This window comes from Argopecten irradians, chromosome 1, assembly GCF_041381155.1.
Source record: "Argopecten irradians isolate NY chromosome 1, Ai_NY, whole genome shotgun sequence".
Lineage (NCBI taxonomy): Eukaryota > Metazoa > Mollusca > Bivalvia > Pectinida > Pectinidae > Argopecten > Argopecten irradians.
In genome coordinates, this window is record NC_091134.1 from 71,269,450 (window position 1) to 71,284,819 (window position 15,370).

The 15,370-nt window shown below is 36.9% G+C and overlaps 1 protein-coding gene across 1 annotated transcript in view; it reads right to left on the reverse strand.

Annotated features, from left to right (window-relative positions):
- Positions 1 to 10,454, reverse strand: part of LOC138307276 (PAX3- and PAX7-binding protein 1-like) — a 79,074-nt gene extending 68,620 nt beyond the window's left edge. The window contains 1 exon segment of the mRNA XM_069247931.1: positions 10,207 to 10,454. Coding sequence (XP_069104032.1) covers positions 10,207 to 10,432 — 226 coding nt within the window. The 5' untranslated portion in view covers positions 10,433 to 10,454.
- Positions 10,455 to 15,370: the final 4,916 nt, after the last annotated feature.

Consider the following 15,370-nt stretch of genomic DNA (forward strand, 5'->3'; position numbering starts at 1 on the left):
GCAAAAGAAGCAATTCAGTGTGGCTTGAACTTCTACATATACAGTCCAATCCAAAATCCTGTTTTTTTATACGAACGAAATTCCCTGTAAATTGCATTCAAATATTCCGCTACATAATATGTACTTATGTTTCTGATATATATCAGCTGCAATATTGTAGCTCAAAAGATTTCTAGACAGATATCAGATATGATGTTGTCTTTAGACCTATAATCGGTGCCCATTACTGCTAGTGGAGTAATAACACTGGAAAATGCTATTTATATCTTTGTAGATGTGTTATTGAGCATTGAGCCATATGTAGCGTAGATTTATGTCAAGCTTATAAATCAGTTTTTATTAGTTGTTAAAGTTAAAGTTTATTTGTATTGTAAAATAACAGTTTTATACTATTTAGTTGATAGTTTTAGTTTATATATGTGCAGCATGTATAGTGTATATATACATACATAGGACAGTTAGGGACCAGGTGGCCACATGCACGTGCCCATCTGGAGTCGTTAGGTATACGTAGGGAGCTAGGTCACCACATTCCGTTTTACATATAAGGAGCTGTTTACGACTAAATTTAGGTAGTGGTCACTAGTACTCCGGTCAGCCAATTCCAATTAGAGTGAGGTTGGGAGGGAGGATGGAATTAGGTAGAAATACCTAATCATAGTAAGATTCAGCCAATGAACGTGAGCATGAAGGTCTGAGGAGCAAGGTTTTAGCCAGTTAGAGGACAGTATGAAAGTGGTATTAAAGGGGGTGCAAGTGACGAAACGACAGAATACATGAAATTTTTGCTCCATGCATCTCAGGATCAGTTATTTTAATTCTGATTACTTTAATACACTTAGTGTGTTTGTGACTATGGGATTTATACTTGGGATATACTGTACGGATATTTCCTACATGTATCTGTGATGTGATATATACGGATTACTCTATCATACTTAGTGTGTTTGTGACTATGGGATTTATACTTGGGATGTACTGTACGGATATTTCCTACATGTATCTGTGATGTGATATATACGGATTACTCTATCATACTTGGTGTGTTTGTGACTATGGGATTTATACTTGGGATGTACTGTACGGATATTTCCTACATGTATCTTTGATGCGATATATACGGATTACTCTATCATACTTAGTGTGTTTGTGACTATGGGATTTATACTTGGGATGTACTGTACGGATATTTCCTACATGTATCTGTGATGTGATATATACGGATTACTCTATCATACTTAGTGTGTTTGTGACTAAGGGATTTATACTTGGGATATACTGTACGGATATTTCCTACATGTATCTGTGATGTGATATATACGGATTACTCTATCATACTTAGTGTGTTTGTGACTATGGGATTTATACTTGGGATGTACTGTACGGATATTTCCTACATGTATCTGTGATGTGATATATACGGATTACTCTATCATACTTAGTGTGTTTGTGACTATGGGATTTATACTTGGGATGTACTGTACGGATATTTCCTACATGTATCTGTGATGTGATATATACGGATTACTCTTATATCTTATGTGTTTGTGACTAGGATTATACTGGGATATACTGTACGATATTCCTACTGTATTGTGATGTGATATATACGGATTACTCTTCATACTTAGTGTGTTTGTGACTAGGGATTTTATACTTGGGATATACTGTACGGATATTTCCTACATGTATCTGTGATGTGATATATACGGATTACTCTTATCATTCTTAGTGTGTTTGTGACTATGGGATTTATACTTGGGATATACTGTACGGATATTTCCTACATGACTGTGATGTGATATATATCCTTAGTGTGTTTGTGACTAGGGATTTATATGGGATACTGTGATATTCTACATGTACTGTGATGTGATATATACGGATTACTCTATCATACTTAGTGTGTTTGTGACTATGGGATTTATACTTGGGATGTACTGTACGGATATTTCCTACATGTATCTGTGATGTGATATATCAGGATTACTCTTATCATCTTAGTGTGTTTGTGACTATGGGATTTATACTTGGGATATACTGTACGGATATTTCCTACATGTATCTGTGATGTGATATATACGGATTACTCTTATCATTCTTAGTGTGTTTGTGACTATGGGATTTATACTTGGGATATACTGTACGGATATTTCCTACATGTATCTGTGATGTGATATATATGGATTACTCTATCATACTTAGTGTGTTTGTGACTATGGGATTTATACTTGGGATATACTGTACAGATATTTCCTACATGTATCTGTGATGTGATATATACGGATTACTCATATCATACTTAGTGTGTTTGTGACTATGGGATTTATACTTGGGATATACTGTACGGATATTTCCTACATGTATCTGTGATGTGATATATACGGATTACTCTTATCATACTTAGTGTGTTTGTGACTATGGGATTTATACTTGGGATATACTGTACGGATATTTCCTACATGTATCTGTGATGTGATATATACGGATTACTCTATCATACTTAGTGTGTTTGTGACTATGGGATTTATACTTGGGATATACTGTACGGATATTTCCTACATGTATCTGTGATGTGATATATACGGATTACTCTTATCATACTTAGTGTGTTTGTGACTATGGGATTTATACTTGGGATGTACTGTACGGATATTTCCTACATGTATCTGTGATGTGATATATAGGATTATCTATCATACTTAGTGTGTTTGTGACTATGGGATTTATACTTGGGATTACTGTACGGATATTTCCTACATGTATCTGTGATGTGATATATACGATTACTCTATCATACTTAGTGTGTTTGTGACTAGGGATTTATACTTGGGATTACTGTACGGATTTCTACATGTATCTGTGATGTGATATATACGGATTACTCTTCATCTCATACTTAGTGTGTTTGTGACTATGGGATTTATACTTGGGATATATGTACTGTACGGATATTTCCTACATGTATCTGTGATGTGATATATACGGATTACTCTATCATACTTAGTGTGTTTGTGACTATGGGATTTATACTTGGGATGTACTGTACGGATATTTCCTACATGTATCTGTGATGTGATATATACGGATTACTCTATCATACTTAGTGTGTTTGTGACTATGGGATTTATACTTGGGATGTACTGTACGGATATTTCCTACATGTATCTGTGATGTGATATATATACGGATTACTCTATCATACTTAGTGTGTTTGTGACTATGGGATTTATACTTGGGATGTACTGTACGGATATTTCCTACATGTATCTGTGATGTGATATATACGGATTACTCATATCATACTTAGTGTGTTTGTGACTATGGGATTTATACTTGGGATATACTGTACGGATATTTCCTACATGTATCTGTGATGTGATATATACGGATTACTCTATCATACTTAGTGTGTTTGTGACTATGGGATTTATACTTGGGATGTACTGTACGGATATTTCCTACATGTATCTGTGATGTGATATATACGGATTACTCTATCATACTTAGTGTGTTTGTGACTATGGGATTTATACTTGGGATGTACTGTACGGATATTTCCTACATGTATCTGTGATGTGATATATACGGATTACTCTATATCATACTTAGTGTGTTTGTGACTATGGGATTTATACTTGGGATATACTGTACGGATATTTCCTACATGTATCTGTGATGTGATATATACGGATTACTCTATCATACTTAGTGTGTTTGTGACTATGGGATTTATACTTGGGATTACTGTACGGATATTTCCTACATGTATCTGTGATGTGATATATACGGATTACTCTATCATACTTAGTGTGTTTGTGACTATGGGATTTATACTTGGGATGTACTGTACGGATATTTCCTACATGTATCTACATGATTACTCTCTGTGATGTGATAGGGATATACGGATTACTCATATCATACTTATGTGTTTGTGACTATGGGATTTATACTTGGGATGTACTGTTACGGATTATTACGGATATTTCCTACATGTATCTGTGATGTGATATATATGGATTACTCTATCATACTTAGTGTGTTTGTGACTATGGGATTTATACTTGGGATATACTGTACAGATATTTCCTACATGTATCTGTGATGTGATATATACGGATTACTCTATCATACTTAGTGTGTTTGTGACTATGGGATTTATACTTGGGATATACTGTACGGATATTTCCTACATGTATCTGTGATGCGATATATACGGATTACTCATATCATACTTAGTGTGTTTGTGACTATGGGATTTATACTTGGGATATACTGTACGGATATTTCCTACATGTATCTGTGATGCGATATATACGGATTACTCATATCATACTTAGTGTGTTTGTGACTATGGGATTTATACTTGGGATGTACTGTACGGATATTTCCTACATGTATCTGTGATGTGATATATATACGGATTACTCTATCATACTTAGTGTGTTTGTGACTATGGGATTTATACTTGGGATGTACTGTACGGATATTTCCTACATGTATCTGTGATGCGATATATACGGATTACTCTATCATTCTTAGTGTGTTTGTGACTATGGGATTTATACTTGGGATGTACTGTACGGATATTTCCTACATGTATCTGTGATGTGATATATACGGATTACTCTATCATACTTAGTGTGTTTGTGACTAAGGGATTTTTACTTGGGATATACTGTACGGATATTCCCTACATGTATCTGTGATGTGATATATATGGATTACTCTATCATACTTAGTGTGTTTGTGACTATGGGATTTATACTTGGGATGTACTGTACGGATATTTCCTACATGTATCTGTGATGTGATATATACGGATTACTCATATCATACTTAGTGTGTTTGTGACTATGGGATTTATACTTGGGATGTACTGTACGGATATTTCCTACATGTATCTGTGATGTGATATATACGGATTACTCTTATCATTCTTAGTGTGTTTGTGACTATGGGATTTATACTTGGGATGTACTGTACGGATATTTCCTACATGTATCTGTGATGTGATATATACTGATTACTCTTATCATTCTTAGTGTGTTTGTGACTATGGGATTTATGCCCCCAGATGTTTCGCCCCAACTACTGACGGTTAGCCCCCAGTGGTGAAATAAAAATTGACGGTTCGCCCCCAACATTAAATTCTTAAAAATCAACCATTTATTTCATATTATTTAGTCAATAATGTCACATGTACATTACGTATATTACATGTTCGTTATGTGTAAAAATTCAATATAATCCCAAAACATCTTCCGGGCCCGTTTACGACTTTGAACAGTAAATGTTCCTCGTCATACAATATATCTTACTACCAAGCACCGACAGCCGCGATGTCTGAAAAGCTGAATACTGTAGGGAAAAGAAATCATGATTTAGACTATGCTGAGCTCTTAGTACCTAGAACAACCATAAAGACTGGACATATTACAAACATATATTTGGGTATATAATATAAGTATTTTGACACGCAGGGCTTTTTCTAGATAAATTGGGAAAAGGCCCCTGTGTGAATTTGGGAAAATTCATCGACATATCGACATCAATGTTCTTTTGTCAAAAGGCAATAAAATTACCAAATATGCATTTTATCTCTCTTCATTTTGTCTTCAATGACAAATACTAATAGTACCTAGATTTATCCAAGTGCTCCCACTAAAAATAGCCAATCTTATTAATTCTTCATTGTCTTTATATTCAAAATATATAGAGGGAAATAAAGATTAATTAAGTCCATATTCAGTAGGAGAGAATACAAAATTTATCTTTAGGCCAGACTTAAAATAATGTTGGTTTGCCCTTTTCAGACCTGGAATTTTCAGAATGGGTCGGTAGGTAGGAAAATTATTTTATTTTATTTTGCAAAAGTCAAACTTATAAAGTTTTGACTCAATTACCATAAATTGTCCCATCTTTGTCAAAACATAGATTTATCACTGGATGTCACAACAATTGAAATGACGTCATAAACAGCCGTGACTCACACTACACATGATGTGTCAATACAAGTACAAGACGTATAAGAAAAATAATCAAACATGGGCGTTTTGTCTGGGCAGGGTTAGCATTGAACGTCTATACCCTCGGGAAAGAGTCTTTAAATATTTTCTGGACCATCGTACATCAACCGAATTTCAAAAAAAAAATCCATACGTCCGACGGTGGACTTCTATCTTTGACACTTGACCCCAATATTCTGACATTCGACCATGTTACATCCGACTACGAAAACCTTTGATGATCCATGGAATGAACTTTTACCGTATTTGACCGCAAATAAGACCCCTCCCGCAAATAAGACCCCCCACCTATTTTGACACATTTTCAGACTTAGGGGGGATGTCTGCAAATAAGACCCCCCACCTGTTTTTCAGTTTACTGGATGATGGAGTAATTAAAAATATCACAAAATGACTTTGTATCGGAAATTATTTTTGTTTGTTTTATCGGCATAGAAAAATCACGTAGTAAATAACTGTTTGTGTGCTTGTTATTTTTGTCATTTAATTCAAGTTAATTCACTGGTGATTTAATCTAATTATCAATTCACTGGTGATTTAATCTAATTATCAATAACTACGAATTGTGGATAGTGCTCATATTTACTTGGAGGTTATTTTCAACAAAATACGCCGATATATGTTTTCATGAACACTTCATATCGGCATGGTCAACACGTTTTAGTGTTCGTAAGGCTTGTCATTTTTTACATGAATCGGCAAAGATATTCGTCATTGATGCAGATCGTTTCTGCAGTCGTGGATTCTAACTCAATACAATAATTACCTAAAACATCTACTTAAGGCATTTACAGTTTCAAATATGTTTACTTGTGAACGTAACGTACCTGAAGATTTTTTAATCAAGTATATGATTTTACAAAGGCTTGAGTAAACAATCTGTCTGAGAAAGTTTTATGGTGCCGGGCCCAGTTGGAGAAACCATGCTTTACTTTTCGGCCGCCATGTTTTGTTTACGCATTCAGTGTAATATGATTAGCCGCAAAGTTTCGTATTTTACTCTGGAAACAAAAATACTTGCTACGATGTTTTAATGCATTTAATACTTGGATAAATATCTGAAATATCATCAAACTATCGTCGTATCAATAGCAATACCGATCAAATTCCCAAAACACCCGGTGTGAAAATGTGAAAGTATGGCTTCAACCCGGCGCCATTTTCCTACACATGTGTGTACGATGTCACAAACAACTGCATCAGTGCATGTCGGCACGTTGAAGTTAAATCATGATCGTTTGCTCATTTGGCTGAGAAAAATGTACGTAAATTTGAATTTGAATATTTTAAAATAAGGCGAAACACAAATTTTTACCGCGATTCATCAAAGGTTTTTATATGGCACTGGAAAGTACATGACAATAAAAAAAAAATTCACTAGAATATTTCAATAAAATTTTTTGAGTCGGGCCGATTTTCATGGGTCGGTCGGAGGAGGGCAAACAAACAATATTTTAATTTAGGCCTTAATATGTAATTTAAACTGCATGATGTTACATAAAACGTTTTTAAATAGAAAGTATTCTGCCCTAAATAAAACACAAAGGTACGCAGAAATTATGGCAAATACACTCTGTATATTATAAAAGAAGTTTGAAAATGAAATATATTACACTAAGTATGGATTCAAACAAAATGTTTAATTTACAACTTATGTTTGACCGATTAAATAGCAGAAGAAACCTCAACACTAGGCTGTCACTCATCGCAGTACTGCCACAACACGCTAACCATACCAAACTGAAAGTGGGCCATGTGCCAAAAATACCTACTGACAGGACTTCGGATATTGTGCTTGAGGTGTTAATTAATTGGTGATTGCCATTCATAATCCAATTTTCATGCCTGGTCGCTGTTTTGTGTCTGTATCTTGGTTAGTTTACCTGCATTCTCGGCCACTAAACTCACCTGTCATGGCCGCCATTTTTTGGGTGCGTTCGATTGCAAATCCAAAAGTGGTGGGACAATTATTAGGCCAATCTAAAATATTTTCAGATTGGGAAAAATCTATGAAATTGGGAAAATTCTAGCCTAAATCTCATTTGGAATGGGGCCGAATATTGGCCCCTGAGAGACCCTAGAAAAAGCCCTGACACGTAATATTTTTACTATTTGTATTTCAGTATTACAGCAGTTGTATTGGTAGAGTAAAAAAAAAAACAAAGCAATTTTCGGTCTCATCCAAATTGTTTCCATTAACACAAAATCGATTCCAAAGACTTATAAGAATATACACCAATACTGTCGAATGAAAAGCTGATGAATGATTGATAAATTACTAGTCTTATATGTATTATATGTTGGGGGCAAAATGTCATCATGTATGGTGCGAAACTGACTTCGGGCTAACCGTCTGGGGGCTAATATATATACAGAGGACTCCACATAATCGAATAACGGTTATTTGAATATTTCGGTTATTTGCATAAAATTTTGCAGTCCCGATTTTTTCCTTCTTTATCTTTGTTTTTCAACACCGTGTATTTGAATACTTTTACATGACCTCCGGTTATTGGAATAAAACATTTGGGAAACTCTAAAAATAAAATCGAATATTTTTCAATTTTGCAATATATTTTTAGCGAAATTCGCCAATATATGTTTCAAGATTTTGCATTTACTAGAAATCATCACGGTGACATATTAACGTTTTCGTATGGCTTGTTATTTTATGCATGAATCTGCAAAGGTATTCGACGCTGTTACGATTTACATCAGCAGCGGTAGATCATTACTTTAGTATAATCACTGACTCAAACATCTAATTAAAGCATTTGCACTTTCAAATATGTTTATTTATTAACGTAACATACCTTAGTTCGCGAACGGTTGGAGAAACCATGCTTCCTTACAACAATCGCCATTCATGTGTAGACTCATTCAACCAGAGTCTTGTTGACTACGACAGACATGTGTGTATCAAGCGTCTCGTTGAACGAGACAAAAAAGCATGCAAAGTCGGCGTGCAATGACTACCGCAAGTTTCGTACAGTATGTAGGATACAAAAGATACTTGCTACGTTGTTTCATTGCTACTTGAATATGCATTAATTTCTGAAATATTATCCAGCTATTCGCCGTATCGATCAACAATACAGGAAGAATTCTCAAAACATATTTAGGTCCAGTGAACGCATGGCTTCATCACCTGCCGCCATTTTCGAATTCATACACACGTGTGAAAACAACACTACTGGTTGATCGGCACTTTGAAATTTAATCACGAACGTAAGTTCATTATGCCAGGCAAATATACGTAAATTTGTTTATTATTTAGGTTCAGAGTTGTAGACACAAATTCAATCATGTTTAGTTATTGCATTTGATATCGATCGTTTAGCTGTTTCGCAAAGATTCACGTGTCGATCTAACGTAAACAAGAATCTAATAAAGATGTATTTGAATATTTTTTTTATTAAACAATTAAAATCGATTTACAACTTCGAAAATTATTACTGGTTGTTCATTTTAAATGTAAATGATTTACGTATTTATCAAGTAAACGAAACAATATCTATTTGCCTGTTCACATACATATGTGTGGGATCAAACAAAGGTGCAAAATGTCATCTCCGCCTATTCGAATACTCCGGTTATTTGCATATTTTCTCCTGGAAAATGACTTATGCAAATAAGCGGAATCCTCTGTATAACCAACTTCGGGGCGAAACGTCTGGCATTCATAAAAGATTTAAGTCACAGTCAGAAATCATTGTGATTTACTGTGGCAGTGCTCCATTAGCACACATAGGAACCATTTTGTACCCAGCCAGAAAGCATAGTAGGCTAGGTACGTCTATTCTTTCGTGTTTATTTTTCAAAATTATCAAAGAAGGACTAGGCAGTCTAGGGTAAATATTTTCTTTTGTTCTTACATTATCAAAAGTCAAAATTCTGACAGCATTTTAATGTTACCATATTTCAGTTTGATACATTAGGCCTACTGTATATGTTTGGCTCTATTGTAGAAGTTACTAACTTACAGTTACTGTATGTACCGGGAAACGTTCATGAAACGTTCGACCACTGATGATGTTGTCTACAACAAGCTAATCCATTGCACACAACTGACCTTTGCTACAATATATGCTACGTATTATTTCTCATCAAGTCAAACATTATGCTAAAACATTCTATTCGATAAATAGGCTCATTAAAAAAGGTGAGAATGTACCATCTAAGTCGTGGTCGTCTTCAAAACTGAGAAGTTTCGCGGATTCCTTTTTATCTTTTTTCTTCTTTTTCTTTTTTACAGGCTTCTCCATTACTTCAGTTGTGTTCTTTTCCTCTTCGATTTCCATCTCATCATCTTGTGGATCATTTTTATTGTCTTCGGAATCGCTTTCATCGGCAACTTTTCTCCTGAAATTTCGCCATGGCTTCTTTGATGTAGCCGCCATTTTGCTTGTGGAATGAACTTGGATAAGTTTACGCCTTTTATATGTTGAGACATGGATAGAGAAGATAACGACTATTAGTATCAGGTTAACATGCGGTGATGAGGCAATAAGTGCCCCATCAAATTAAGATTAGGCTACTGGGTATGTAGGACATTTTAAATAGAGAAATTAAATAACACATCAAATAAAGCTAAGACTGAAGTCTGTCTAAATAAGTTTATGCTTATACCCAAATATACAAAAAGGTTAATTAATCAAACAAACAAAAGAGCCCTTTCAAATTGTAGGTTTTTTTTAGGCCTAACCCGGTAATTATAAAATAATAAAACAAGAGGCCCAGAGGGCCTGTATCGCTCACCTGGTCTGTAATGTCAAGTCATGTTCTGAATACAGGTTCACTGTTTCTTTTCTGAAGGAATTTTAATATTGACCTCTTTTCCCTATTGGGCCCCGGCCGCCCCTCCTGCCCCGGGGCAGGTGAGCTAAAAACCAAACAAAAAATAAAAATTTACAGCATAGGCAGGATTTGCGGACTATTCAAATTGATGTCGTAAAGACTCAGCTTCCCTAAACACTATAATTACAGTGTAGGAATTTAAGAAACAAATCAAATAGTTTTTAGAAAGTTGGCTAGTTGGCTATATGTTCTTTGTGTAAACTGTTTGTTGCTATTAGATATTATATTTGTTACTGGTACAAGTATTATTTGTTTTACATCTTTTCAATTTTTCTGATTTACATGTCCTTATATTAAACTGTTCTGGTAATTATGTCCTTATCATTCAAATTTGCTTGTATTAACAAGCCTTTTCATTGGCTAAAATTTTACTTTTTCACCTCATAAAGGAAATCAAAGTACTGAAAGTACTAGAAATGATCATGCCGCACATATATGTGGTATATGGATTTCATGATTTTAGTGAGGCCCCAAAGTTGCATCTTTGTTAGGCTAGTGAGATGCAAACAACATATTTCACTTTGAACATTAGTTTACATAAATGTGATTATTTTGTATGTTTATTGGAACTAAGTGATGAAAAATAATTATTATACCCAAAAATATATAGCATTTATTCATATCAGTTTATAGCACATGATTTGTTGTATTATAACTGCAAGAACAGTGTATCCATATAGCTCAGATACAGTATAGGTCAACTGCATTGAAATTAGCATGTCGTAGGTCAACATCATTTAAATTACAGAGTTGAAATGTTACTGGATGTAATCCCTTAGACTCAAACCATATAAAGTACAGCTTAATTAAATCAAACATAAGAAATGAAATTGTAGACCACAATTTGACTTCATGGTCTGACTGTATGTACTTGTTTCACTTCACCATAGATGTAAATATAATAATTTTTTCCGGTACTGCCACAAACAATAATATAATTCAAATGATTTTTAGTTTCAAGTTATGCTGATTATATGACATTATGATACACAATTCTGTTTTTACAATTATTGTTATTATAGTGAAAAAACTAATAATTTCCTAATGATATGAGTAATTCATTATAAAAACATAAAGCTGTTAGGCAGATTTCCATTCCCCAGAAACAGATACTGTGTGTTATAGAAACTTAATTCAAAGCTTTGTGTATCTATCAGCAGTCAAATATCTTAAATTGTGACCGACTTTGATATAGATTATTTCAAGAATATTCAACTGATCACAGAAAAACCATACTGGGTGTATGTTTTGTTTGACATTCTTTTTAATAAAAAAATTCTTATAAATAAAAGAAAAAATTTTAAAACAAAGAAAGCAAAAGTCTTATATTCATTAAACAAGAGGCCCAGAGGGCCTGTATCGCTCACCTGGTTTGTAATGCCAAGTAATGTTCTGAATACAGGTTCATTGTTTCTTTTCTGAAGGAATTTTAATATTAACCTCTAAATCCCCTATTGGGCCCCACCCCTCCCGCCCCCAGGGGTTCAGAGCCAAAATTTATACAAGTTCTGTTCCCCTTCCCCCAAGGATGTTTATGGCCAAATTTGGTCACAATCCAAGCAAAACTCTAGGACAAGAAGTGATTTATAGGATTTACCTCTATTACCCCTATTGGGCCCCACCCGTCCTGCCTTCGGGGGGCCAGAGTCAAAATTTATACAAGTTCCCCTTCCCCAAAGGATGCTTGTGGCCAAATTTGGTTACATTCCATTCAGAACTCTATGATTAGTAGCGATATAAAGGATTTACCTCTATTTCCCCTATTGGGCCCCGCCCCTCCTGCCCCCGGGGGACCAGAGCCAAAATTTATACAAGTTCTGTTCCCCTTCCCCAAAGGATGTTTGTGGCCAAATTTGGTTACATTCCATTCAGAGCTCTATGACGAGAAGCGATTTAAAGGATTTACCTTTATTACCCCTATTGGGCCCCGCCCCTCCTGCCCCCGGGGGGTCAGAGCCAAAATTTATACAAGTTCTGTTCCCCTTCCCCCAAGGATGTTTGTGGCCAAATTTAGTTACATTCCATTCAGAACTCTATGACTTGTAGCGATTTAAAGGATTTACCTCTATTTCCCCTATTGGGCCCCGCCCCTCCTGACCCGGGGGATCAGAGCCAAAATTTATAAAAGTTCTGTTCCCCTTCCCCAAAGGATGTTTGTGGCCAAATTTGGTTACATTCAATTCAGAGCTTTATGACAAGTAGCGATTTAAAGGATTTACCTCTATTACCCCTATTGGACCCCGCCCCTCCTGCCCCCGGGGGGTCAGAGCCAAAATTTATACAAGTTCTGTTCCCCTTCCCCCAAGGATGTTTGTGGCCAAATTTGGTTACATTCCATTCAGAACTCTATGACTTGTAGCGATTTAAAGGATTTACCTCTATTTCCCCTGAGGGGCTCCGCCCCTCCTGCCCCCGGGGGATCAGAGCCAAAATTTATACAAGTTCTGTTCCCCTTCCCCCAAGGATGTTTGTGGCTAATTTTGGTTACAATCCATGCAGAACTCTAGGACAAGTAGCGATTTAAAGGATTTACCTCTATTACCCCTATTGGGCCCCGCCCCTCCTGCCCCTGGGGGACCAGAGCCAAAATTTATACAAGTTCTGTTCCCCCTCCCCCAAGGATGTTTGTGGTCAAATTTGGTTACAATCCATGCAGAACTCTAGGACAAGTAGCGATTTATAGGATTTACCTCTATTTCCCCTATTGGGCCCCCGGCCCCTCCTGCCCCGGGGGGGACAGAGCCAAAATTTATACAAGTTCTGTTCCCCCTCCCCCAAGGATGTTTGTGGCCAAATTTGGTTACAATCCATGCAGAACTCTATGACTAGTAGCGATTTAAAGGAAATGTTGAGGACGGGACGGACGACGGAGCGCCGCGGACATAAGCTCACGGACAGGTGAGCTAAACAAGAGGCCCAGAGGGCCTGTATCGCTCAACCTGGTTTGTAATGCCTAGTAAGGTTCAATTTGTATATTTACCTCTAATTCCCCTATTGGGCCCCACTCTTTTCTGCTCAAGGGGGTCAGAGCCAAAAATTATAGGAATTTGTTAACCCCAAGGATGTTTCTGGGCCAAATTTGGTTAAACTCCAAGCAGAAATCTAAGACTAGTAGCGATTTATAGGATTTACCTAAATTTCCCTATTGGGCCCCGGCCCCCAGGGGGGTCAGAGCCAAAATTTTATAAACAAGTTCTATTCTCCTTCCCCCAAGGATGTTTCTGGCCAAATTTGGTTTTCAATCCATGCAGAACTCTAGGACAAGTAGCGATTTTTATAGGATTTACCCCTATTTCCTCTATTGGGCCCCGCCCCTCCTGCCCCCGGGGGTCAGAGCCAAAAATTTATATAAGTTCTGTTCCTATTCCCCTAAGAATGTTTCTGGCCAAATTTGGTTACAATCCATGCAGAACTCTAGGACAAGTAGCGATTTATAGGATTTACCTCTATTTCCCCTATTGGGCCCCACCCCTCCTGCCCCCGGGGGGTCAGAGCCAAAATTTATACAAGTTCTGTTCTCCTTCCCCCAAGGATGTTTCTGGCCAAATTTGGTTACAATCCATTGCAGAACTCTAGAACAAGTAGCAATTTATAGGATTTTACCTAAATTTCCCCTATTGGGCCCCGCCCCTCCTGCCCCCGGGGGGGTCAGAGCCAAAATTTATACAAGTTCTGTTCTCCTTCCCCCAAGGATGTTTCTGGCCAAATTTGGTTACAATCCATGCAGAACTCTAGGACAAGTAGCGATTTATAGGATTTTACCTTAATTTCCCTATTGGGCCCCGCCCCTCCTGTCCCCGGGGGGGGGGGGGGGTCAGAGCAAAAATTTATACAAGTTCTGTTCCCCTTCCCCCCAAGGATGTTTCTGGCCAAATTTGGTTACATCCATGCAGAACTCTATGACAAGTAGCGATTTATAGGATTTACCTCTATTTCCCCTATTGGGCCCCGCCCCCTCCTGTCCCCGGGGGACAGAGCCAAAATTTATAAAAGTTCTGTTCCCCTTCCCCAAAGGATGTTTCGGCCAAATTTGGTTACATTCAATTCAGAGCTTTATGACAAGTAGCGATTTAAAGGATTTACCTCTATTTACCCCTATTGACCCCGCCCCTCCTGCCCCGGGGGGGTCAGAGCCAAAATTTATACAAGTTCTGTTCCCCTTCCCCCAAGGATGTTTGTGGCCAAATTTGGTTACATTCCATTCAGAAACTCTATGACTTGTAGCGATTTAAAGGATTTACCTCTATTTCCCCTGAGGGGCTCCGCCCCTCCTGCCCCGGGGGATCAGAGCCAAAATTTATACAAGTTCTGTTCCCCTTCCCCCAAGGATGTTTGTGGCTAATTTTGGTTACAATCCATGCAGAACTCTAGGACAAGTAGCGATTTAAAGGATTTACCTCTATTACCCCTATTGGGCCCCGCCCCTCCTGCCCCTGGGGGACCAGAGCCAAAATTTATACAAGTTCTGTTCCCCCTCCCCC